General features: G+C 38.7%; 2 protein-coding genes across 5 annotated transcripts in view; one reads left to right on the forward strand and one right to left on the reverse strand.

Moving 5' to 3' along the window:
• Positions 1-17,929, reverse strand: part of LOC132382315 (protein FAM227B-like) — a 235,453-nt gene extending 217,524 nt beyond the window's left edge. The window contains exons 1-3 of the mRNA XM_059952449.1: positions 17,812-17,929; positions 8,690-8,743; positions 2,332-2,587 (exon numbers count right to left, since the gene is read on the reverse strand). Coding sequence (XP_059808432.1) covers positions 2,332-2,587; positions 8,690-8,740 — 307 coding nt within the window. The 5' untranslated portion in view covers positions 8,741-8,743; positions 17,812-17,929. The remainder of the gene's footprint in view (positions 1-2,331; positions 2,588-8,689; positions 8,744-17,811) is intronic.
• Positions 17,930-17,974: 45 nt separating this feature from the next.
• Positions 17,975-24,965, forward strand: dtwd1 (DTW domain containing 1). Of its 4 annotated transcripts, none has more exons than XM_059952725.1 (5): positions 17,975-18,331; positions 20,023-20,324; positions 21,337-21,480; positions 22,387-22,699; positions 24,653-24,965. In XM_059952725.1, the coding sequence occupies exons 2-5, from the start codon at positions 20,049-20,051 to the stop codon at positions 24,883-24,885; spliced, it is 966 nt and encodes a 321-aa protein (XP_059808708.1). In that variant the 5' UTR covers positions 17,975-18,331; positions 20,023-20,048; the 3' UTR covers positions 24,886-24,965. The 4 variants fall into 4 exon arrangements, with proteins under 4 accessions (XP_059808708.1, XP_059808710.1, XP_059808711.1 ...); XM_059952727.1 differs by having other exon boundaries at positions 17,975-18,203; positions 18,752-20,324; XM_059952728.1 differs by having other exon boundaries at positions 17,975-18,170.
• The last annotated feature ends 2,018 nt before the right edge of the window (positions 24,966-26,983 follow it).

The raw sequence follows: 26,983 nt of genomic DNA on the forward strand, positions 1-26,983 counted from the left end.
TCGCTTATTTCCTGTATATTGTGACAGAGACGCAACATAAAATCTTATACTCCCTCATGTTGTGAGTTGGATGTAAGAAATAAATTCTAATTTTCCTCACCTGCCCATCAACTCCCTATCATGCACCACTACCAACCCCCAGCACTTCCCTTTCTTTCATGGCCCACTCTCTTCTGTCAAAAACCTTCATCTGCAGTCCTTTACCTCTTCCACCCATCACCTCCCCACAACTTCTTGTCTTCTCTCCTCTCTCCTACTTACCCACCTTACCCCTTAAGTGGTTTCACCTGTCAGCTTGTCCTTCTTCCCCTCCCCCCAGCCCTGAAAGGAAGAGACTCTTCCCTTTCCTTCTCAGTCCTGATGAAGTGCCTTGGTCTGGTCATTGACTGTATATTCCTGTCCATAGACACTGCCTGACCTGCTGAGCTCTTCAGTAATTTGTGAGTGTTGCTCAAGATTTTTAGTAGAATCTCTTCTGTCAATATTGGAATTCCTTTTTTTTCCCCTCAATAACCATATAGTCCTCATCCAAGTGACAACATGCTGTAACTTTTACTGCATTGTATTAGTCTTCTAATTCCATTAAACATGTCCACAGCCTTCAAAACAGTTGATAATATTATCATGCAACACTATCTTCCTCCATTGTTAAACACCATTGTTTTTCCCTATTTATCTGAAGTTTCTCTTCCATTCACAATATCACCTCTGGAGTTCTTGAAAGATCCATTGCTGCTATCGCTGTTATGTCATGCTAACTGATTTGGAGCTGCTGCAACATGTGCAATTGTCAGCGTTGTAACTTTACCTGCTTCAACTCCATCTTTGCTGTACAAACTCATTTTCCATGTGAAAGCCTCTTTTACTGGGTGTCTCTATAGATGTGGCTTGTTAGTCGCTCGCTAACAGCCACTGGACTCAGAGATGAGAAAACCACCCTCTCTGGCTCCATATGTCTAGTGTTGATATGACTTGGGTCCCATCTCAACTGGTAGGTTAGGATGTTTCACCCCAGAATGTGTGAACACTGTGTAAATTCTGCCCCCAAGCAATTAGCCATTGACAAGGAATAACAGCTCGTACACTGTATACAATTATAACAAACGTATATTTACAAATGTCAGCCTTATCGAACAATTAGTAGGGAAAAGAGAAAAAGTAAAAAGGGCCTATTAGTTAACACAGTCCAAATGTGCACAAAAGTTGAAGCTCATCTTGAAGTTCTCTTTAACTCGCACGGTGAACCATTGGTCTGCATGAAAACACACACCACCTTCCGAATGTTGCTCCAACAAATGGCTCCCCCACTGGAGTACAAGTCCTTCCTCCTTGAAGACATTCATCCGCACAAAGTAGCTTGTGAAACAGGGGCGGCATCTTCACCCATCTTCAGTCCTGTCTCCTCTCAGCTCCCACCAAAAACACCTCAACCCACACCGATGTCGGTCACAGAAACTTCTCTGCCCAGCATTCTCTAGAACCTTCTGCCAATTCCATCATCCTACAACATTCCTAGGTTGAACAACAAAGCCACTTATCTTAGGTCAAGCCCAAAAAGGGCAAAAGCAAAACAGACTGCTCTTGCAGAACTGCTAAAAGAAATCTTAACCAGAGCATTACATATAAAGATCAACATATCCACCTAATCAAATCCTGTTCATTTTTTACCTCCTTGACTATCTAAAGTGTAACATCTCATGTGAAATCTTAAGAATTCTCATTCCGTTGCTTAGAATCATCTGTAGTCTTGCTGTCCTCTTTCATATCAACTGTGTACATTGATGAAATTTCTCTACTCTTTCAGTGCTGCCATAAGTCCTGCTTTGTTGTATTTCTAGTTTTCTCTTGCTAAATGCTAAAATATATTACCCTATTCTATCAGCCTATTATTCTAACCAATATTCCTAAGAATCCTTTGTTTTGCCCCGCGAAGAGAATGTGCTTTTAGCAACCTAGGGCCTACTCTCTGGAATTGCTACTCCAAAACCCTTAAATATTCCTTGAGACTATACCCCGAAAACCCATACTAAAACTGATGTTTTGGTTTCATTCCCATTGACCTTTTGAAACTTTGTCCCTCTTTATCAGAATCACTGATATTTGTTGTGAAATATGTTGTTTTGTGGCAGCAGTACAGTACAAGGCATAAAAATCACTGCTACAGAAAATAAATAGTAAATAGTTGAAGAGAGGAATAGTGAAGTTCATGTGTCCTTCAGGAATCTGGGATGTTCTGTGAATCATGTTGTGATGTTTACTCATTAAAGGATGGAATATAAATATACTGTATTTGTTATAACAGCAACATTATAAAAGTAACAAACTAATTACTCTCTGGTAAATAGAAAAGATGAGTTTTGAAGTTGGCCTTGGATTTCCTAGGTTCATCTGGCAGGATCTTTGAAGCAAATTTTTCTAAGCGCAATGCAAGCTCATCGATTCTTTGCCCCATGTTAGTGAGAAGCTCCATCTGTAAAGGTGCATGTTCATGAACATATTGTGACAGTGATTCATATGAAGTAAATGCTTCAGGTTGAATATTCATATTAAACTCGTCCTCATCAGGAAGTAGCTTTGGCCAATCCTTCTGAAACATAAAAAAGATATTAGTTTAAATACAGTATATTCATATTTTATATAAAAGTTCACATTAAATTAGAAAGGAACATGACTTAATTTTTAGAGGATATCGTACCAATAATTAAACAAGTTATAATTGTAGTTTGTGTGATTTTAATTTCCTTTTGCATGGGACATGACAGTGACATCATTTTTCCAAATCTTCAAGCTAATTTTAGCACCCTCAGTCTTAGTCTTTTTCTTAATTAATCCCTCTATCTCAAGAATGAAATACATCTATATTTTTATTCTGGACTGGTAAGGCAGGCCGGTATGTAGTTTGTGAAGAAAATCGAAACATACAGTGAAATGCATCATTTTGAATCAAGAACCAAAATAGTCTGACGATTGTATTGGAAGCAGCCTTCAAGCATCATCACATTTCTCATGCCAACATAGTATGCTCACAATTTATAAATCCTTATGTTTTTGGAATGTGGGAGGAAGCTGGAGCACTCAGAGGAAACCCATGAGGTCACGTGGAGAACGTACAAACTCCTTACAGACAGTGCGGGAATCTAAGGTTCTCAATACTGTAGTATCCCAAATGCTCCTCCTTCACTTAGTCCAGTAAATAGCCAGGATTCCCAGGGGAGCAAAGAGAAGGTTTGAGATGAATTAATAAAAATCCTAAGAGGTTTTATTAAGAGTAAAAAGGTGGCTTGGGGGAGAATAGATCCCATTAAATATCATCAGGGCTGCATAAGTCTTGATTCATTAAGATAAGTGGGATTTTTAATTAATAATTTCTCTTTGGAGTTTTGAAGAGATGAACTCTTCAAATGCATCCTCGGACTTTGTGGGAGGCTAGAGAGGAAATTGCAGAGGCCCTTGTGGAGATACAGTATTATAACCATATAACCATATAACAATCACAGCACGGAAACAGGCCATCTTGGCCCTCCTAGTCCGTGCCGAACCCTTAATCTCACCTAGTCCCACCTACCCACACTCAGCCCATAACCCTCCACTCCTTTCCTGTCCATATACCTATCCAATTTTACCTTAAATGACACAACTGAACTGGCCTCTACTACTTCTACAGGAAGCTCATTCCACACAGCTATCACTCTTTGAGTAAAGAAATACCCCCTCGTGTTTCCCTTAAACTTCTGCCCCCTAACTCTCAAATCATGTCCTCTAGTTTGAATCTCCCCTACTCTCAATGGAAACAGCCTGTTCACGTCAACTCTATCTATCCCTCTCAAAATTTTAAATACCTCGATCAAATCCCCCCTCAACCTTCTACGCTCCAATTTTTTGCTTCATTATTAGCCACTGGTGAAGTTCCTGAAGATTCAGAAGTGGCTAATGCTATCCTGCTGTTTAAGAAGACTAGCAGGCCAAGAGATTACAGTCTGGTCAGCCTGACTTCCACAGTGAGAAAGTTACTGGACAGAACTCTGAGGGACAGAATCTACCAGCATCTGGATAGACAGTGGAATTGGGGGGAGTCAGCATGGCTTTGTACATGGGAAGCTGTTCTTGACAAATGTTTTAGTTTTTTGGAGAGATTACCAAGAAAGTTAGATGAGGATAAAGAAGTAGATGCTGTCTATTTGGATTTTACTAAAGCCTTCAACAAGATCCCTGATGATCTGTGAGGTCAGGTCCCATGGAATCCAGGGAAATTTAGTTAAGTGGATTCAAAATTGGAGGTAGGAAGCAGAGGCTGGTGGTTGAAGGAGGTGGGTGAATAGTGGCATGCTGCAGTGGTGGGGCTCTTGTTTTATTTTGTGGGACCCTTATTTTGTGTTGGTCTTCACGGTGGAGGATACATCTAACATGCTAATGAGAGATGTTATGTATGTGATGGGAGGTGAGGACCTCAATACAATAGCTATCACCAAAGAGGTAGTGCTGGGCAAACTGTGGGCCTGAAGATAGATAAGTCCCCTGGTCCTGATGGAATGCATCCCAGGGTACTGAAAGAAATGGCAGAAGTTATAGTAGGGGCTTTAGTGATGATTTACGAAAATTCCCTGGACTCCGGGCAGCTCCTGGCAGACAGGAAGATGGCGATAGTCACACCACTGTTCTAAAGAGTATGTAGGCAAAAGGCAGGTAACTATAGGCCAGTTAGTTTAACATCTGTAGATGAGAAAATGCTTGAAGCTATCATTAAAGAAGAAATAGTCAGGCATCTGGAAAGAAATGGATCCATCAGGCAGATGCAGTATGGATTAAGCAAAGGCAGGTCCTGTTTGACAAACTTACTAGAGATATTTGAGGATATAATGAGTGCAGTGGATAAAGGGGGACAGATGGACGTTATTTACTTGGATTGCCAGAAGGCATTCGAAAAGGTGCCGCATAAAAGACTTAACCATAAGATAAGGACGCATAGAGTTGGGGGTGATGTATTTGCATGGACAGAGGATTGATTGACTAATATAAAACAGAGAGTTGGGATACATAGATGTTGCTCTGGTCGGCAATCAGTAGAGAGCAGTGTGCCACAGGGGTCGGTGCTGGGCCTGCAACTGTTCACGATATACATTGACAATATAGAAGACTGTAGTGTATCTAAGTTTGCTGATGAAGGAGGTCACAAGTCGCATTAATGCTTGGTACACAGAATGTGCTATGCTACAAATATATAGAACTAATTACACCTTGAACGATAGACTGATGTACTTCAAAATATTTTTATGAATAAAATTTACTTTTGTAATAATAAGTCTTTTGGCTGTCAAGTGCAATGTCTATCCTCCCCTCATTGCTGCTGTGTTGTAATACTGATAAAGGGGCCACCAAATTCTAGTAATGCCTATAAGCAAACTCGCTGGTCAAGTCTAATCGCATACGTAATTATATCATTTGTGTTCATCAGCAGCATAATCAATGAATGCATTTAACTGACAACAGTAAAACTCTATTAATTTGCACATTTGGGTCTTTGGCGATGCTGGAATGGCAGATTTTCCAGTATACTGGACACTCCTATAAATGCATCAACATAGTTTTGGACGTTACACAGAAACATAATAATGTTTGATGGGAATGTAGAGAATCCCTCCCCTCTCGCCCCTGTGAGTTTAAAGCGTGTCTGGGAAATGGAGCTCCCAGTGCATTTAAGGAGAGCACCATAAGAAGAACTATGTCAGCCAGATGCTGAGCCATCAGGATTTCTGAAAAAGTGGATATTGGGTTATCATATATCCAATTTGTTGTAGATTGTAAATAACATTTATAACAGTTTGGTTAATCAATACAGGTAAAGGGTGCTGTGCCAGAAGTATCACCATTTTTCTTTCAGCATAATGACAGCCATCTTCTGAACTCCCCTCTTGTCTTTTAAGGTACATGGAGCTTAGGAAAATAGAGTGCTATGCACTAGGGAAAATCTAGACAGCTTCTAGAGTAGCTTACATGGTTGGCACAGCAGTGTGGGTGGGTGGCCAAAGGGCCTGTAATGTGCTGTAGATTTTCTACATTGACAATGGCAGTGCCAGTTCTGACTTGTGTAGGGAATACTACAGTATCTCCCAGGAAGTAAAAGCAGTGCTGAGACCACCAGCTACACAATCTGGCCATGCACTCTGTTCCTGGGCCTGGATTTTGTATATCTGCCAATTATATAACAATAAACAACTACACTGTAGTATATTGAATGGAAGTGGGTTGTGGGTCAGACACAACACACTTTGGTAAAGTAAGATGCAACTCTGATGTAAGATTGAACATGAGCTTCCCAGTTAACAGATTTATAAACATCATTGTACATGTTCATAATTTAGTCTCCAACCTTCCAAGTCCAAAGGCAAAACCATAGGATTCACTAGCTTTGTGATGAAACAATAAATTTATTGCCTTCTGCTTTATGTTTCCATAATGAGTTCCAGATCACAAGAAGTCCAGAGGACAATATAGCAGAGGAAAGTTGAATTTAAGTTGAACTGATAGCATTTGTCTATACTATTTCACTACAATTGCTCATTAAAACATCCCATATTTTAAACATATAACACCATTAAAAAAAAATAACTTGGCCTTGTAAATGAAAATCTGTAGAAAATAACAAAGCTACTTTCCTGGAAATCTCAGATGGAACTTAGTTATAATCTTTAATTTTGCAATAATCAGAGACATCTAAGATAATTGTCATCTATAACATCATCATCTTTCCCTTCAAACACCTCTAAACAAATCATTCAATTCCACACAATATTCTTTTTCAAATCCTAGGATCCAAAGGAAGTCACGCTGAATTGCTATAAGATGTGGGTGATTTTTAAAGGATATGTACATCTCAAAAGTTGTTGTTTTGATCAAGTGTAAGAATTTTGAAAACAATTAAAAATGACTGGGATATTGTAACAGCACTTTATGCTCATATTAATAACTGAAAATGCATTATTTAACACCACATGTGTATATAATATTAACAGAAAGTAAAATAATAGGTGGGCTATTTACAATAAAAACTGACTGAGATACTTTGCATATTTCTACTAAACCAAATTACACTCTGTCATTGATTAAAAAAGTGAATAAAAATAGAATTCAGTCAAGTTCATATTTGGCCGCCAAACTAGCTCATTAAAGAAAATTATAACATGAAAAATATAACTCTGAACAATGCAGGGTTAGTAATGACTTTTTAATTTTTAATAGCTAGGAGCTGTTAGATTTACTTAATTTTCAGTGAGCAAATTAACTTTGCATTTTAGTACTGTTGGAAACCACTTCTTTAAAAAATAATACTTTTTATAAGATTTGTAATTTTTAAGAAACTCATGTATTTCTCACACTCACTATCAGAAAGTAGTACAGCAGATAAAGTAACAGCTTATCACCTTTCTCATTTTTCATTGGCTAAGTATTGGTACGTTACCCATGTGATGCAATTGTTTTAATTGTGTAGCCTGTTCATTAATTTATCACTATTTAAGGAATTTTCTTCATCTTGTCTATAAAAGTGATAAGATTTTTCAGAAGTGCCATCTTTATTCCTTTGACTTTATTCTTTTGTGTTACAACCCTTAGCATTAATTCCCCTCTCAGCATCATTTCTCAGCTCTTTATTTAGTTTGCTTAGTATTTGTATGTTTGTTTGTACTCTAAAATAAACTGAAATTTTGGAATTAAGACTGTCCACCACTTTTGACTCCCATAAGAATTCAAAAGATCAGAAATTAAACAAAGATCTAATAGTACATTATTGCAAATGCAAAGTCCAAAGCCACCTTTGCTTGTTAACCAACACACAATGAATCATACTGGTTTAACAACCTACTTCTATAAAGCAAATAATGCATAAGTGAGAATTTAGATAAGGAGAAGAGTATTTTCAGTATTAGCCATTTGGAACCAACAAAATTGGAAAATATCAGTTCAGTGACAGCATACTAGAAATCCAGAAACCTTAAATTAAAAAGCATAAATATATGCTCAACTAAAATAATTCACAATTATGGCTTTGATCAACAAACAAAATGAAGGTACAAGCACAGCATCATGATAAATCCTCTTGAAAAATGTATGTAACGTTCTTCTTGGGCAATAAACCTACTTGTAAGAAAAAGCTTGACAGTTGACAGAAAGAGAAAGGAGGGTCTGGGATTAGCAAAGTTTTAATTGCAACTGGCAAAAATAAACCTCAATTGGCATAATTTTTTAAAAAAAATCAGAACCAGAAATGTATTTCAAATGGAATTAAGGAAATTCGTGGTCTGCAAACAAAATACAGACAAAGGTACATGAGCAAAGTGAGCTGTTTACAATGTTTCGCTGTGGGACAAAAATGTGGCAGAGGGTTCAATGATGTACAAAATAATCAGCAATATACATTAAAGAGTGATCAAGGCTACAAACAGTAGTCCTTCAGGTAAATCGTAGCTAATCATGGCCGACATAAATTCAAGATAAGTTTATAGGGTCAGAAATGTTGTTACTGCAAATGGTAATTGAGCACCTGAACAGGAAAATAGTTAGAAAACCCAGGAAGTTAAACAGGAATATATTTGGAATGTTTGGCTATGGTGTGCAGCAGTCACATGTACGTGTATAATTGACTAAACTTGACTATGCTTAAATTTCTCAGTTCTGGAATAACAGTGTCACTTACCAAACCTTGAAATTGCAAAAATTCATCATATGTTTTGGGCAGTCTCTCCATTTTCTATAAATATTTAAAATGAGGAATTATTAAACATTTGAACTATTAAAGCAGGAAGAATATTTCATATTATAGCAAATAAGAATTTTGTACCTTTAATTAAATTATAAATAAAAATGGCATTAATTTAAAATGGATTTCAATATTACAGTACATTTAATATACAGTTTTCTTTTTAGATGAGTGTAAATTCTTCAGTTTTGAAAGTGTGTTTGCATCAGATATGACTGAATAAAATTCCATAATCAATTCATCGTGGATACTATACATAAATAATAAGTACATAAAAAGCAGCAGTAAGAACAGGGCAATCTACCCCTCGTACTTCTTCTGTCATTCATTAGGTCCATATCTAATGTGTTACTTCAGCCTGACTTTCCTGCATCAATCCCATATTCTTTGATTTTCTTAGTATCTATAAATCTATCAACCTCAATTCTTGAATCTGTTTTTAATATACAGTTCTGTGCAAAATTCTTAGATGTGTGTGTGTGTGTGTGTGTGTGCATGTTTTTATATATATATTTATAATTACGTATGTATTTTACATCCCTATATATCTATCTAGGAAGCCTAAGACTTTTGCACAGTACTGTAGTAATTTTATGTATTGCACTTTACTGCTGCCACAAAAAAAAGTCAAATTTCATGAGCAAACACAAGGAAATCTGCAGATGCTGGAAATTCAAACAACACACACAAAATGCTGGTGGAACACAGCAGGCCAGGCAGCATCTATAGGGAGAAGCACTGTCGACATTTCGGGCCGAGACCCTTCATCAGGACTAACTGAAAGGAGAGATACGAAGAGATTTGAAAGTAGTGGGGGGAGGGGGAAATGTGAAATGATAGGAGAAGACCGGAAGGGGTGGGATGAAGCTAAGAGCTGGAAAGGTGATTGGCGAAAGTGATACAAAGCTGGAGAAGGGTAAGGATCATGGGACGGGAGGCCTTGGGAGAAAGAAAGGGGGAGGGGGGAGCACCAGTGGGAGATGGAGAACAGGCAGGGTGATGGGCAGAGAGAGAGAAAAAAAGATCATGGCTACAAACAGTAGTCCTTCAGGTAAATCGTAGCTGATCATAATCAAATTTCATGACTTGCATCAGTGATGATAAACCTGATTCTGTTATGGGTCTCTGTTGTGGATTGAGAGCGGGAAGGGAGCAAGAAGAGGGGAACCATGGTTGGAAAAATGTGAAGGGAGTGGGAAGTACCAGAGAGATATTTTGCAATGATCAGTAAGACAATTGTTTGAAATCAAAAGACCTTGCTGGGTGTCACAGAGCTGCATGTGTCCACCTGTGCCATTGCTCATCCCTGGTACTCCTCCTCTGCTACCGGTTCCACTTCCCCCTGTAGCACTCCACCCTCATCATAATCAACATCCTTTGCTCCTGCAGGATTTACAAACTCACTCTCTGCTCCACAATGACAAATACAGTACTGTGCAAAAGTCTTAGGCTCCCTAGATAGATATATAAGAATGTATAATACACACATACATTTTATATATATATCACCAGAAAAGATTCTTTCGTGTCAATTTGATTAGAATTATTAAACACAAAATAATTGATCGTACAATTACTCACCCACTTCAAGTCAGTATTTAGTAGATGCACCTTTGGCAGCAATTACAGCCTTGAGTCTGTGTGGGTAGATCTCTACCAACTTTGCACATCTGGACACTGCACTTTTTCCCCAATCTTCTTTACAAGGCTGCTCCAGCTCTGTCAGACTACATGGGGATTGTGAGCGAACAGCTTTTTTGAGCTCAGCCACACATTCTCAATTATATTGAGGTCTGGACTCTGACCTAGCCACTCCAGGACATTAACTTAGTTATTTTTAAGCCACTTCTGTGCAGCTTTTGCTTTATGCTTGGGGTCATTGTCTTGCTGGAAAACAAATCTCCCAAGTTGTAGTTCTCTTGCAGACTGCATCAGGTTTTCCTCCAGCAGTTCCCTGTATTTTGGTGCATTAATTTTACTCTCTGCCTTCACAAGCCTTTCAGGGCCTGCTGCACTAAAGTATCCCCACAGCATGATGCAGCTACCACTACCATTCTTCCTCATTAGGATATGCGATGCTTGGCTTACACCAAACATAGCGTTTAGTCTGATGGCCAAATTACACAATTTTGGTTTCATGAGACCATAGAACCTTCTTCCAGCATACTTCAGAGACTCCCACATGCCTTTTAGCAAATTCTAGCTGAGATTTCATGTGAATTTTTTTTAACAGTGGCTTTCTCTTTGCCACTCTCCCATAAAACTGCAACTGGTGAAACACCTGGGAAGGAGTTGTTGTGTGTGCAGTCTGTCCCATCTCAGCATTGAAACTTGCAACTCCTCCAGCATTGTCATAAGTCTTTTGGTGGCCTCCCTCACTAGTCCCCTTTTTGGACAGTCTCTTAGTTTTTGAGAATGACTTGCTCTAGGCAGATTTACAAACCCCATTTCCAGAAAAGTTGGGATATTTTCCAAAATGTAATAAAAACAAAAATCTGTGATAAGTTAATTCACGTGAACCTTTACTTAACTGACAAAAGTAGAAAGAAAAGATTTTCAATAGTTTCACTGACCAACTTAATTGTATTTTGTAAATATACACAAATTTAGAATTTGATGGCTGCAACACACTCAACAAAAGTTGGGACAGAGGCATGTTTACCATTGTGTTACATCACCTTTCCTTTTAATAACAATTTTTAATCGTTTTGGAACTGAGGATACTAATTGTAGTAGATTTGCAATTGGAAATTTTGTCCATTCTTGCTTGATATAAGACTTCAGCTGCTCAGCAGTCCGTGGTCTCCATTGTCTGATTCTCCTCTTCATGATGCGCCATACATTTTCAATAAGAGATAGATCTGGACTGGCAGCAGGCCAGTCAAGCACATGCACTCTGTGTCTACAAAGCCACGCTGTTGTAGCCCGTGCAGAATGTGGTCTGGCATTGCCCTGCTGAAATAAGCATGGACGTTCCGGGAAGAGACGTCATCTTGATGGCAACATATGTCTCTCTAAAATCCTAATATACGCCTCAGAGTCAATGGTACCTTCACATACATGCAACTCACCCATACTGTGGGCACTGACGCACCCCCATACCATCACAGATGCTGCCTTTTGCACCTTTCGCTGATAACAATCAGGATGGTTGTTTTCATCTTTGGCACGGAGAACTCGACGCCTGTTTTTTCCAAAAACTAGCTGAAATGTGGACTCATCTGACCAGAACACACTGTTCCACAGTCTTTCGGTCCATCTGCAATGAGCCCGGGCCCAGAGAACTTGCCAGTGTTTCTGCATAGAGTTGATGTATGGGTTCCTCCTTGCGTAATACAGTTTCAAATTGCATTTCTGGATGCAGCGACGGACTGTGTTAAGTGACAATGGTTTTCCGAAGTACTCCCAAGCCCAGGTGGCTATAATTGTCACAGTAGCATGACAGTTTCTTAGGCAGAACCGCCTGAGGGTTGGAAGATCACGTGCATTCGACAGTGGTTTCCGACCTTGCCCTTTACGCACTGAGATGTCTCTGAATTCGGAATCTTTTCACAATATTATGTACTGTAGATGTTGAAAGACCTAAATTCTCTGCAATCTTGCGTTGGGAAATGTTTCTTTTGAACTGACTAACAATTCTCTCGTGAATTTTGGCACAAAGGGGTGAGCCACGACCCATCCTTGTTTGCAAAGACTGAGCCTTTGATGGATGCTACTTTTATACCCAGTCACGATACCTCACCTGCTACCAATTAGCCTGCTTAATGTGGAGTCTTCCAAACCGGTGTTACTTTAATATTCTGTGCACTTTTCAATCTTATTTTAACTCTGTTCCAACTTTTGTTGAGCGTGTTGCAGCCATCAAATTCTAAATTTGTGTATATTTACAAAATACAATTAATTTGGTCAGTAAAACTATTGGAAATCTTTTCTTTGTACTTTTGTCTGTTAAATAAAGATTCACACGAATTAACATAATCACAGATATTTGTTTTTATTGCATTTTGGAAAATATCCCAACTTTTTTGGAAATGGGGTTTGTATGTCTGTGCCATATTCTTTCCTTTTCTTGCTTGACGTAACAGTACACCAAGGGATATACAATGACTTGAAAATTTTCTTGTATCCATCTCTTGACTTGTGCTGTTCAATAACTTTTTCGCTGATTTGCTTGGCATGTTCTTTTGTCTTCATGGTGTACTTTTTGGCAGAATACTAACTCACCAGCAGTTGGACCTTCCAGCTACAACTGTATTTTTATTAGAATCTTTTGAAACACCTTCGCTGCACACAGGCGTCTAAAAACAAATTTCCATTTTACCAATTATGTGACTCTAAGACCAATTGGCTACACTGGTGATGATTTGCTGTGTCATATTAAAGTGTGTGAATATATATGCAATCAATTGCTTTGTGATTTATATGTGTAATTAACTTGGATCACTTTGTTGAGATCTGCTTTCACTTTGACACAAGAGTCTTTTTCTGTTGATCAATGTCAAAAATGCCAAATTAAACAAATCAAATCCATTCAGATTCAATGTTGTAAAACAATAAAGCATAAAAACTTCCAAGGGGAGGTGAATACTTTTTATAGGCACTGTGCGCATGCATATTTGTGTGTGTGTGCGCGCGCATGCGTCTATATATATATCAGAGATTGATTCCCTCAACACAGGCCATCTCGGCCCTCCTAGTCCGTGCCGAACTCTTAATCTCACCTAGTCCCACCTACCCGCACTCAGCCCATAACCCTCCACTCCTTTCCTGTCCATATACCTATCCAATTTTACCTTAAATGACACAACTGAACTGGCCTCTACTACTTCTACAGGAAGCTCATTCCACACAGCTATCACTCTCTGAGTAAAGAAATACCCCCTCGTGTTTCCCTTAAACTTCTGCCCCCTAACTCTCAAATCATGATAGAATTCATCATGTAGTTTGTGAAGGAGAAGTTAAAATCAGATGTATCAGTAGAGTAAAGGTAATTATAGAGGCATGAAAGGGGAGCTGGCCAACATTGATTGGAAGGGGACACTAGCAGGGATGATGGCAGAACAGCAATGGCTGAAGTTTCTGAGAGCAATTCAGAAGGGGCAGAAAAGATACATCCTGAAGATGAAGATGTTTTCTAAAGGGAAGATGAGGCAACCATGGCTGACAACGGAAGTCAAAGACAGCATAAAAGCAAAGGAGAGGGCATAGAATACAGCAAAAAATTAATGGGAAAGTTGAAGATTAGTAAGCTTCTAAAAACCAACAGAAGACAACTAAAGAGAGAAATATGAAGGTAAGCTAGGCAATAATATAAATGAAAATACAAAAAGTTTTTGTCAGATATATAAAGAGTAAAAGAGAGATGAAAGTGGATATTGCACTGCTGGAAATGAATGCTGCAGAGGTACCAATGGTGGGGACAAAAATGGTGGATGAACATAATGAATATTTTGAGTCAGTCAGAAAAGCAGAAATGCAAGAGTGTCACGGAGCAGTAATAAGTGCCCTTCCTATTTCTAAGGGAGAAGGTGCTTGGGAAGCTAAAAATTCTGAAGGTAGATAAGTCTTCTAGACCAGATGGATACACTCCAGGCTTCTGAGTGTAGTGGCTAAGGAGATTGTGAAGGCATTAGTAATAATCTTTCAAGAATCACTTGATTCTAGAATGGTTCCAGAGGATTGGAAAATTGTAAATATCACTCCACTCTTGAAGGCAGGAAAGCAGAAGAAAGTAAATTACATGCCAGTTAGCCTGACTTCAGTGGTTGGGAAGATGTTGGAGCTTATTATTAAGAATAAGGTTTTGGGATACAAATGACAAAATAGGCCAAAGTCAGCATGGTTTCCTTAAGAGGTAATCTTGGTTCCATAAGGTTGTTATAGCCAGGAGTGGTAGTGGAGATAAACTCCCACTACCTATTAAATGCTCCCAATAGCGTACATCTCAAATAGCCTCTGACCAATCTAAGTCCAGCTCCTGGCCTTCATGTGTAGCTTAGCTACTAAGCCCAGCAGAATTCTTTCTACTGTCAGTGGGTTGCTGGTGCCTTAAAACCAGTCGCTTTGGGCAGATGGGGCTTGTTATCCAAGGTTAGCAGCTCATCCAGAAGGAAAACTGAGTTCTCAAACCTTTGCTGCCTTGTGGCCATACCTATTCATGGAAAAAGGTTCAGGAGTAAATCCTGGTCAAATTCTGGAGCTGGAGTCCCTAAGTTAGTCTTATGCTGAGTTCAACACGGACTGGCAATTTCTGCAACACTCTTGGTTCCAAACTGTTCCACTGTTCCTTAGGGTTCATCATGCATGGAGCAGGGGAGCTTGCTACATGGGCAAAAGCTTGTTCTCATATTGTACTGCCCAGGTTTGTGTCTCTAGACATCTAGGATGCAACATCCATGGTTGACCCTGACCGATGGAGGCCACAATCACTAATCTTGCCTGACAAACCTGTTGGTATTCTTTGAGGAAATTACAGGCAGGATAGACAAAGGAGTCAGTGGATGTTGTCTACTTGGATTTTCAGAAGACCTTTGACAAGGGACCACACTTGTGGCTGCTTACTAAGATAAGAGCCCATGCTATTAATGAAAGATGCTGGCATGAATAGAAAATTGGTTGACTGGCAGGAGATGAAGTGGGAATAAAGGGGGCTTTTTCTGTTTGGCTGCCGGTGACTAACGGTGTCCCACATGAGTCAGTTTGGGACCATTTCTTTTCATGTTATATGTCATTGATTTCGATGACTGAAATGATGGCTTTGTGGTCAAGTTTGGAAAAGATATGAAGAAAGATGGCAGGGGAGGTAGTGTTGAGGAAGCAGGGTGTCTGGTGAAGGACTTAGACAGATTGGGAGAATGGGTAAAGAACCGGCTACTGAAAATAGTGTAGGGAAGTGTATGATCATGCACTTTAGTAGTAGGAATTAAGGTATGGATTATTTTCTAAAATCAAAGGTGAAAAGGGACTTGGGAGCTCTCATAATAGTCAATTTGCAGGTTGAGTCTGTGTTGAGGAAGGCAAATGCAATGTAACTATTCATTTCAAGAGGACTAGAATAGAAAAGCAAGGCATTATAAGGCATTGGTCAGACTGCACGGGAGCATTGTGGGCAGTTTTGGGCCCCTTATCTGAGAAAAGCTGTGCTGCCATTAGAAAGGGTCCAGAGGAGGTCCACAAGAATTATCCCAAGAATGATAGGGTTAACATATGAAGAACATTTGATGGCTCTGAGCCTGTATTTGTTGGAGCTCAGAAGAATAAGGGAGACATCTCACTGAAACCTATTGAACATTGAATGGCCCAAATTGTGGATGTGGAGAGGATGTTTCCAATAGTGGAGAAGTCTAGGATCAGAGAGCACAGCCTCAGATTAGTGGGATATCCATTTTGAACTGAAATGAGGAAAAATTTCTTTAGCCAGAGGGTGGTGAATCTGTGGAATTCATTGCCACAGATAGCTGTTCAGGGCAGGTCACTTAAAGGTGGAGATTGATAAGCTTTACATTTATTAGGATGTCAAAGGTTACGTGGAGAAAACAGGAGAATGCAGTTGAGAAGGATAATAAATCAGCCATGATGGAATGGCAGCAGACAATGGGCTGAATGGCCTGACTGTGTTCGCATGTCTTATGGTCAGATGAGTAAGTGTGTGTGGAAAGAGAAACAGAGTTAGCATTTCAGTTGGAAATGATAACTTTTTCCCCCACAGATGCTGTCTCCCTTGCTGAGTGTTCCCAGTATTTTCTGAGTTTATTGGACATATTACAATGAAGTTAGAACTGTGTGGAAGGAATATTACATTTCCTTTTCCTTAAAAAGAAATATTTTAAAATTTCATTCACTATAACCATATTTCCATTATCTTTCCTAACGATACTTTGGCAATAGGGTGCAACAGGGGACAGTGTAAGAATTTATGACTATCCAAAGCTTGGAAAATCTTTGCCGCATTGCTAAACAGGTCAGAATTATTTTCCAGAGACTAGGGCTGGCATGGTGGCATAATGGCACAACACAGGGTTTAATTCCCACCACTGCTTGTAAGTAGTTAGTACATTCTTCCCCTGATTGCGTAGGTATCCTACAGGAGCACCAGTTTCCTCCCTCAGTCCAAAGGCATACCAGTTGTTAGGTTAATTGGTTGTTGTAACTTGTCTTCTGGTTAGGCAAGGATTAAATCAGGGGGTTGGCAGTGTGGCTCAAAAGGTCAATTCCACGCTAAAAATGCAAGCAGTAATGGATTCTGAGGAAATAACTGTAATTTACATTGAATATATTAAGAGATTATGCTGAAAAATTGATGGGGCCAACACTTGTACATGCAAACACAACTCTTTGATTTGACCTGTTTATCCCTAATAGGTTAAAACATTAATAAAATAACATTTATAAAAACCTGAATAACATTATTGGCAAACATGCCCCATGTACTATGCTCATTCGTTATATGGCTTTAGCTCATAATATCTGCCAGGGATACAATTCCAATGGCCTCCTATAATGCTGTCATTCAGAAACAATAAACCAGTTTCTCTCCCGGCAGGCAATACCTGTATTTCCTGCATTCTGTTTTAATTCAGGTTGTATCATTTTTTTGGGAGAGGGGAAATAGGAAGTTTTTTTATTAGCAATAGATGTCTGCCATGCAGAATAAAAAAAAGAATGTGTTTATTTTATTATACCACACGCGAATTATTAAAAATAAAGGGGGGGGGGGGAATGACTGATCAGTAGCATTTGTATGTGGATGTGTCGGTTAGTTTGACTTTGAATACACACCTGTTGCCATGATGACGGGTATGAATTTAGTCTCACTTAATAGAGGCTGTAATTTTAGAATCCCTTGACTAGACCATTTTAATGGACAGAAAATCCCCACCTTCGCTAATCTAACAGTAAAACGAATAAATAAAACAAGCACTGCCTCCAGCAACACACACAAAATGCTGGTGGAACACAGCAGGCCAGGCAGCATCTATAGGGAGAAGCGCTGTCGACGTTTCGGGCCGAGACCCTTCGTCAGGACGATCTCTAAACTCTTTTCGAGAATCTTTCCTTACCTAGATTATTGTCTGTTGATGATAATATATCTTGACTCCGCAGTGAAACCACGTGAGATTGCAGGAACTGCTCAACTACACAGTTGTTGATCTGTAGCCCTAACAACGAGGCACTTCCGGCAGGAAATGTGCACCTCGTTTTTCGTCCGGCTCTGCATTATCACAACCATCGTTCTGACCCAATAAAGAGGTCTAATCTGAAAAAACAAAGAGAACTGCGGTCGTTTCGCCGAATTGCAGGGATTGTACATTATTGTGTAGAGAAAACTGCGCTTAAAAAAAGAAATGTTAATTTGATCTGAGCCATGTTTTTGTTTTGGAACTGAGAAGGAAAACAACGTCAGAGAGGAAAGGCCTGAGTATGATGCAACGTTTCGCGAAGGGGGATTCAAGTTCGGTTCATTTTATTTCATTTTGTACATAGTGTGACCACTCGAGTTCAATATGGTTTTTTTTCTAATAGTCTATTGGTGGGACTTCAAGCGGCTGCAGAGGTCGATGTGTGATCCACCATATTCCGGTGCAGTATTGTCTGAGTCTCTACATACCAATACATTACAGCAACCAAAAACTATTTACACGGACTGTGTGTAATAAAATATTAGTATTATCATGTGTTATCTGTCATCGCGTTGTAGGTTGGGTTGAAAACACACCGTTGTGTAATTTGTTGTTCTAACAATCCACGTGTAGGTTATTGGGTTTGTCAGCTGATATGTAGAAGAAACTTATTGTCTGTACTAAAATGCACCACCCCATCTGTTGGTATGGAGCAGACATTTTAGCAATTCTATGGTATGGAGAAGACTTATTCCATTCTAGTTCTGGGGTTTTAAATGAGTGCAGAGTTCTATGTGTGGTCTACTGCCACAGATGGGGCCGGAGGAATTAACTGAGCTGTTTTTTTTAAGTTCTCGTCATTCTTCTTGCACCCGAACAGAATCAAGATACACGGTGTCCTCTCAATTTTTGAGTCTTCGTGGATCATCGATTTCCGTGAATCTTAAAATCATACAACCTTTGGCCCACCGTATCCATACCCATCATCTGTCAGCACTTGGTCTGTAACCTTGTATATCTTCACAATTCAAGTACTCGTCTCAGAAGCAAAACCTGCCACTTTCATTCAGGTAGTGGGTTCCAAACCTTCCCACATCCCCTCCTGAGCAAAACAAAACTTTTTCAGATCCCCTCTAAATCTTTATCAGTCCCCCTAAACCCATATCTACAGTTTTTTAGGCCTCTGTTGAGGTGAAAGGTTTCTGAATATCTAGCAAATTTATATACCTCATAAATTGTTAAACTTCAGTTTCACCCTTCACTAGTCTCTTCTGCTCTAAACCAAATCTATTCAGTCTATCCAACATCCTGATAAATGCATCTGCAACCCTGTCCTGTATAAACCCATAATTTAGCAGGGTTAGGAGAAGTGTGCACAATACTCCACCTGTGCCCAAACCGGTGTTTTATAAAGCTGTTCCATAACCTCCCTGTTCCTTTGTGCTGTGTTGATGAAAATAGTGCATCTTTTAAATGAAACTTTGATAATAACTCTGAAGCATCTTAACTGCCCTCCTGAAAACTACATGCTGTGAAGAATCACAAAGTAATTTCTTGGAGAGGTTGACATCAGTTATGCAGGTAATGTGATGTTTCCATCTGAGCTGGTTGAAAAACACCTTCAGGACTGTGAATGTTGCTCACCGGCTCAGACAATGGATTAGAAAGATTTTGCTGAGACAGAGTTGCTGTGGAGACAATGATTCATTATTCTGAGGTGCTTGCAGGTAGTCTGAAGCATGAGGAGGACGGGGAAATACTGCTCGCAAACCGTGCCCTGAGTTTGTCCTGATCCCTGAATATTTGTTTCCTTAGCCAAAATCCGTTGGAACTAATGTCATTGGTGTACATGTAGAAATTAACTTCATTTTTGGGTATGTTCTTGAGGGATGACATAGACATAATAAAGAGCAGGGGGTAGAATACTGGTTTATAAACAGAAAGAAAAATTGCAGTAGTGATTTTTTTGTCTCTGACTAGATAGGTAATAGTAGAACCTAATTAGTGACCATATTATTGGCTCCAGAATGTGTGGTAACCTCTGGATGTATTTTGCAGTTTCAAAGGTAGACTGAAATATTCAGGAAATAGTTGGTAAAGCTTAATTCATATATACATGAGCAATGTTATATTTCTTTTTATGCCTTCTAGAAATAAATCCATAACCATTTCCCAGGATGGAAAATACTGAATGTGTTAAAGAAGAGCTTCACACTCATGTAAAGAAAAATGAAAGTTCTGAAAAGCCCAGCGTTCAGTCAAGTGAACTTGATAACAAAGAAGACTCTGACTTTTTGAAAGGCTTGAAACTGGCTTCACAGACAGTGCTAGAAACACTCCAACAAAATGGTCGATCTAAATGTCCAAAGTGCCAGAGTTCAAGGATGTTTTATTGCTATTCATGTTTCCTTCTGGTAGACGGTGTCAGCTTTGATAAGATACCTCAGGTTAAGGTTAGTAATGAAAGTTGTTCACTAACTATTGTGCCTTGGGGGGGAGGTGGGGGGTATGAACATCTGATGGATAAATCCCTGGATTAACAAATAGACCACTGCTCCAGTGACAGGAATTCAGATTCTAGAGTTTAACCTACTATTCTTGGTAATAGTAAACAGTGTCTTTACCAATCTGGTGCATCAGCATCTTTCAAGAATGCAAATCTCTTTTTATCCTGATTGCCTAAATTTGACTCTACAGCCACTAGAGTGGTTGCCTCTCGATCAGTAAATGCTGGCCTTTTCAGTGATTTCCACGATAAAAAAAGTTTGCTGTATCATTTAATATATAACCATGATGAACTCTTAAATTCATTTTCCATTAATTACCAAACACAGCATTTCACACAGGAAGAACATTTTTATAATAGCTAATGGAAAGAGAACAGTAATCTTTTATCATAATTGTTTGAGCCTTTTTATCATTTAACAAATCCACCATCTTCTTATTGTAGGGCCTGGTCTGTACTGATCAGGGTGTCCTTTTCTTTATGCAGATGAGAGTCAAAGCTGAAACTAACCTTGCGCATTAAAATGCACACATAAAAATGTTTCCAGCTGGCATCATTTATATTTAAAAACTTGTAGTAACCTAGTTCTCATGATCCTTATCTCACTTTGGAAATTGACTTTTAATTTCCCCTGAGATAAGCTTGCTGAACACCTGTCACTATGATCTTAAGGCAACTAAGGATTTAGTTTGACCCAAATCTCATAAAGGCATTTCACATCTCTGATGCTGCTGCAAGTTTTCCATTGTTCCTATACCTCACTGTACTTGTGCATATGCACAATAAACTCATCTCAACTTGATTTGTATTATGGAATCTAATTTACATGATTCTCAATTACATATTTCACTGAAATCAATTTTGTAATGTAAAATTCTGGAGGTATTTTATTTTTTATAACTTGCGCTGTTGATTCATGTCTTTCTTGTTAAAAAGGTTAATATATTTTCTATATCTAGCTTCCTCTGAAGATTGATATTATCAAACATCCCAATGAGACTGATGGTAAAAGTACAGCTGTACATGCAAAACTGTTGGCCCAAGATGATGTTAATATTTATACATACCCATGCATGCCAGAATACAAGGATAAAACCCATGAAGTGAGTTAAGAAGTACCAACTTTTTATCTACAATCACATTATATTTATTATTTAAATCTAGTTTGATATCATATTACTTAAATAACTTATTCTGAATTATCCATGGGTATTTTTTCAACAAGATATTAACTGATATTTAATTAACATAGTCTAATCTTGACTGAGACCTACAGTACTGGGCAAAATTACAAACAAGTTTTTTAAAAAATCTGTAAAGCAAAGATGCTTTCAAAAATAATGAGATAATAAATAAATATCAAAAAATTACTATAAAGAGCAGTAAACAGTAAAACAGTGAAATCAATATTTGGTGTGACACCCTTTACCTTTTAAAACTGAAATAATTCTCTAAGGTACACGATTGTGCAGTTTTATAAGCAAATTGGCTGGTAGGTTGTTCCAAGCATCTTGAAGAACTTGTCACAGTTCTCCTGCAGACTTTTGTTGTTTTGCTTGCTTCTTTCTGTCCAGGAAATCCCAGGCAGCCTCGTTGATGTTGAGATCAGGGCTCTGTGGAGGACATGCTATTTGTTGCAGAGTTCTTTATTCTTCTTTTCGCTGAAGGTATTTCTTTATGACCTTAGCCATTTGTGTTTGGTTGTTGTCCTGCTGTGTAATGAAGCTGGGACTGATCAGACACCTCGCTGTTGGTATTGTGTGATGGATGAGAATCTGTGCTTGCATTTCTCAGCAGTGAGAATTCCATTAATTCTGACTAGATCACCAAGTCCATTTGCAGAAGTACAGCGCCAAACCTGCAGGGATCATTTTGCCCAGTACTGTAGTTCCTCGCTAGCTTGAGTAAGTTCCATATAGGAGCAACTAGATACCTGGTCTTTTTAAGAAGTGGTCTGCTTTACAGTTACTTTATACCCTTTATTTAATCCTTACATTTTCTGATTTTAGGTTGTAGTGGTTTTCCCTGGTCCAAATTCTATTTCCCTTGATGATCTCCCAAAATACTTACCTAACATTGCTGACAAGCAATCTGTTCCTACGAAATCTTCCAAAAACATCCTCAGTCACAAGGAGCGCATTACATGTGAAGGACCAGCATTTAAACGTGCAAAATGTGAAAATAATTTGGATGGAGAAAATCTAGTAACAGAGCAGGATCCTGGACAGGTGAAGACAAATCCGACCCCACTGAAAAGAGTGATATTTATTGACAGCACCTGGAATCAGACTAACAAAATAATTACTGATGAGCGATTACAAGGTACTGTGTTATCTTAATGGTGCTGGAGTTCATTATTAATTTTAAAATGCTTTCTTGCAGAACACTTATACCATGTAGTTATTTGAATTACTGTCACCTTCCGGTCAGCTTGACCTGTCTCACTAATCAGGCTTTTTTGCCTACAGAACTGCTACTCACTAGGATTTTTGTTTTTTGTTTTTCTCACCATTCTCTGTAAATTTTAGAAATTGTACATGAAGATCCCAGATATCAACAATTCCTGAGATATTCAAACCACCCCCTCTGGCACCAATAATCATTCCAAGGTCAGAATCAACTTGGATCATGTTTCTTCCCCATTCTGATGTTTGGTCTGAACTACAAGTGAACCTCTTGACCATTTCTGCATACTTTTATGCATTGAGTTGCTGCCACATGATTAGCTGATTAGTTATTTGCTTTAATGAGCAGGCGTACCAGATTAAGTGGTCACTGAGTGTATTTTACCTACGTGCTTTTTTTTCCCGCAAAATTTCCTAATGATAATGAAGGAGGCCATTTATCAAGTCTATGCTTGTTCTTAGAATAATCCCATCGTTTCCATTCCTGACTTAATCTCTCTGCAATTTATTCTCTCACATGCCCTTCAATACTGTCTGCCATGTACCTACACAAAAGTGTGATTGACAGAACCTGAATAACCTATCAGTACATCTTTGAGGTACTAGAGAAAGGTAGCACATATAAACAAGCTGGAGGAACTCAGCAGGTCGGGCAGCATCCGTGGAAGCGAGCAGTGATGAAGAGTCTCGGCCCGAAACATTGACTGCTCATTTCCACGGATGCTGCCCGACTTGCTGAGTTCCTCCAGCTTGTTTGTACGTGTTGATTTGATCACAGCATCTGCAGTGTACTTTGCATAGAGAAAAGTAGCTGTAGCACCAGTTACTACACCACCCTGCCAACCTTTTATGGCCCTTTTCCATGCCCCTTATCCTTTAGGCTTTTTTTGACTTTGCATATGGCTTGTCATCCAACTTCGTGTATATCTTGGTCTCAGAACTGCGTTCTGTTAGCTTTCCTGCTCTGTAAGTGTCTTGAGATCTTAGGTACATTTGATTTTTGTGCTGATACTATTGCTGCACAAATGAAAAGCAAAAGTGGATTAAGTGTAAATAGGTAGGAGCAGATAAAATCAACTTGAATATATTGCACTGTCAAATTTTAATATGAAGATGAGCCCCTTTAGCAATTCACAATGCAGCAAGCAGAAGTAGATGTGTTTTATAACCACTTAGTTGCAGAAGGTATAGTTTGTACCTTTGAACTCTACACTAATATGATTTGCACATGTTTAGCCCATTACATATTGCTCAAAGGGAGCAGGGTTTGGGTGTCAGTTGTTTCCAGTTTCATTTCATGTTTTATCTGCTATCTTACTGAATCTCATATTTGAATTTCCTCAATTATATTAATGGAAAAAATATAAAGAATACAATCAGAAGAAACTCCTTTATCTAGATGGTGAGAATATTGAACTTGCTACTGTCTGATGTACTTGAGGCCACAAAGATATCTCATAAAGCCAAACCAATCAGTACTGTTATTTCTGCTGCTCTGGAGTTCCCCACTAACTACCTGAACAACCAATTATTTCTTCCCATCTCTTGTGCATTCTTAATTCCATCTACAACAACATCTTCAGTTACTCCATTTTGTAGTGAGTTCAATTTGCTGGACAAAAAAAGTCCAACATTTTTCACTGTCCAGGTACAAACATGGAAATAAAGTTTTTTTTTATTAATGGAACTGGCATTAAAGAGCATAAAACTGACAGGACCACTTGTATATCAGTTTTAAATTTTATTTTCAGTAATATATTTCAATGAGATTTGTTTTCTAAGAACTTTTTATTTATATTTGTGATAATAAGAATGTAAATGCTGTTTTTGAAAATATGAATATTTTCTTATACATTTTATTTCTTTGCAGAATTACTTCATGTTGAGCTAAGAACACAAAAGACACATTTTTGGCGTAACCAGAAAGGAAAGCCCGACACCTATCTCGCTACAATTGAGGCTATTTACTATTTTCTAGTCGACTATCACAGACTGATTTTAAAAGAGAACTATAGTGGTGAATACGACAATCTACTTTTCTTTTACTCATTTATGTACAGGTTAATCAACAAAGCTAAACATGCAGCCGGAAAACTGAACTGAACAATTAGGTGGAAAGTGGTGATCCTTCTGTAGATTGACATTTCTGAGAAATAGTATAAATTCACTTTTCAAAAACTTAATTGACTGTACTAAGTGTTACTATTTTTAAAGTTTTTCTTTGAATTGTAATTTCTGAGTTTATTTTTACTTTTGCAAATACAGGGTACTTAAAAATAAAAAAAAAATATTTGAAATACATGGTCAGTTCAAACAGTCTAGGTCTTCAACTTAACATTAGCTTGCATGGGGGAGCTCAGCAGGCCAGGCAGCATCTATGGAAAAGAGTAAACAGTCAGTGTTTTGGGCCAAGACCCTTCATCAGGACTGGATGAAGGGTCTCAGCCCAAAATGTCAACTGTTTACTCTTTTCCATACATACTGTCTGGCCTGCTGAGTTCCTTCAGCATTTTGTCTGTGTTGCTTTGGATTTCCAGTATCTGCTGTTTTTCTCATTTGTAACATTATCCTGTACTTTTTTCTAAATAAGTATTTTCTCTATAACAACAGATAATCTCATATACAGCTGACATCTGAGTTCTTTTATTAGGTTGCAGGTAAGTAAAGTATACCCGTTTGCATTACCTTCACATTTTTGAACTACCGCAGTTTGATAACACTGTATTGAGCAATAATAAAGTCAGTAACATAACTGATATCACCTCTCTGGAGGGAGGAGAAAGAAAGAGATCAGTGGTGGTCATATGAAGGGAACAAGTATGCTGATTCAGTTCAGAGTCCACATATTACAGTTTGCCTTCGGTAATGGATTTTTACCATTGTACCTAATCCAAAGTAAAGAAATCAGACAATAGCAATCACAAACAAAGTAATTTGGGAATACAATCTAGCCAGCCAGTGGACACATTAATACTTTGCCTACTGATGCACTATTTCTACACAGTGTTAGAGAAGTATTGATGATGACCTGAGAAAGATTTGCCTGTACCAAAGTAAATGTCTTAGTAACTGTGAGTTGTGCTTTTGTACACTTATCACAAAATAAGTTCCAGGGGGTACTTTATAATTGAAGGTCAAGAGGCCATCCTATTGTACTAGCGGACAATTCAATAGTCTTAAAACAACTGGAAAGAAGCTGTCCTTGAGCGTGGTGGTACAAAATCCTGAAAGCATGTATCTTCTGCCCAATTAATGGGGTGGGGTGGGTGGAGAAGGGGGAATTCTGGGATGGGTAGGGTCTTTGACTGTGCTGGCTACTTACCATGGCAGGGTGCACTGCAGACAGATTTCATACAGAGGATGCTGTTTTGTGATGTGCTGAGCTGTGTTCACAATTTTCTGCAGTTTCTTACAGTCCCAGTCAGAGCAATTGCCATACTAAGCCATTACACATCCAGATAAGATGCTTTCAAAGGTACATCGATTAAATTGGTGAGAGTCAAAGTGGACATGCTGAATTTCTTCAGCCTCCTGAGGAAATAGAGGCACTGGTGAGGTTTCTTGGCCATGCTTACACGATTGTACTAGGACCCTATGATGTTCACTCCAAGGAACCTGAAGCTTGCAACCCTTTTGACCTCATCACCATTGATTTTAAACAGGCGTATGTGCACAATCTCAATTCAATTACCAGCTCTTTTTGCTTTACTGACTTTGAGGTAACAGTTGTTTTTGACACCGTGTTATTGGCTCTCTGTCTGCTTCCTACACTCTAACTCATCATTATTTGAGATGGCCTACTACAGAGGTATCATCTACAAACTTTTAGATGAAGTTGGAGCAGAATCTCTTATTGGGAGTTGAGTATGGGGGCAGTGGGTGCAGCCTTGTCTGGCACCAGTGTTGAGAATAATCATAGCAGAGGTGTTTGTGCCTCTGATTGGAAATCTTAGTACTGGGTGGAACTAGTAGGGAGACTATATAAACATTGAGAGTACCAGGCATCAGGATCAAATTTGGCTCAATGGAGCTACGAGACAGTTGGTGTTACAATGGGAAGGTAGGGATCACTGTTGTCTGATGAACTAATCACATGGGAAAAGAATAGATTTTCTAAATGGTTTTTAAGTGTTTGATCAACATATTATTACATTTTCTGTCTGCAGTATTAGAACCACCTTCAGCCTAAAGTCTAGTAGGA

This window comes from Hypanus sabinus, chromosome 28 (assembly GCF_030144855.1).
Source record: "Hypanus sabinus isolate sHypSab1 chromosome 28, sHypSab1.hap1, whole genome shotgun sequence".
NCBI classification, from domain to species: domain Eukaryota; kingdom Metazoa; phylum Chordata; class Chondrichthyes; order Myliobatiformes; family Dasyatidae; genus Hypanus; species Hypanus sabinus.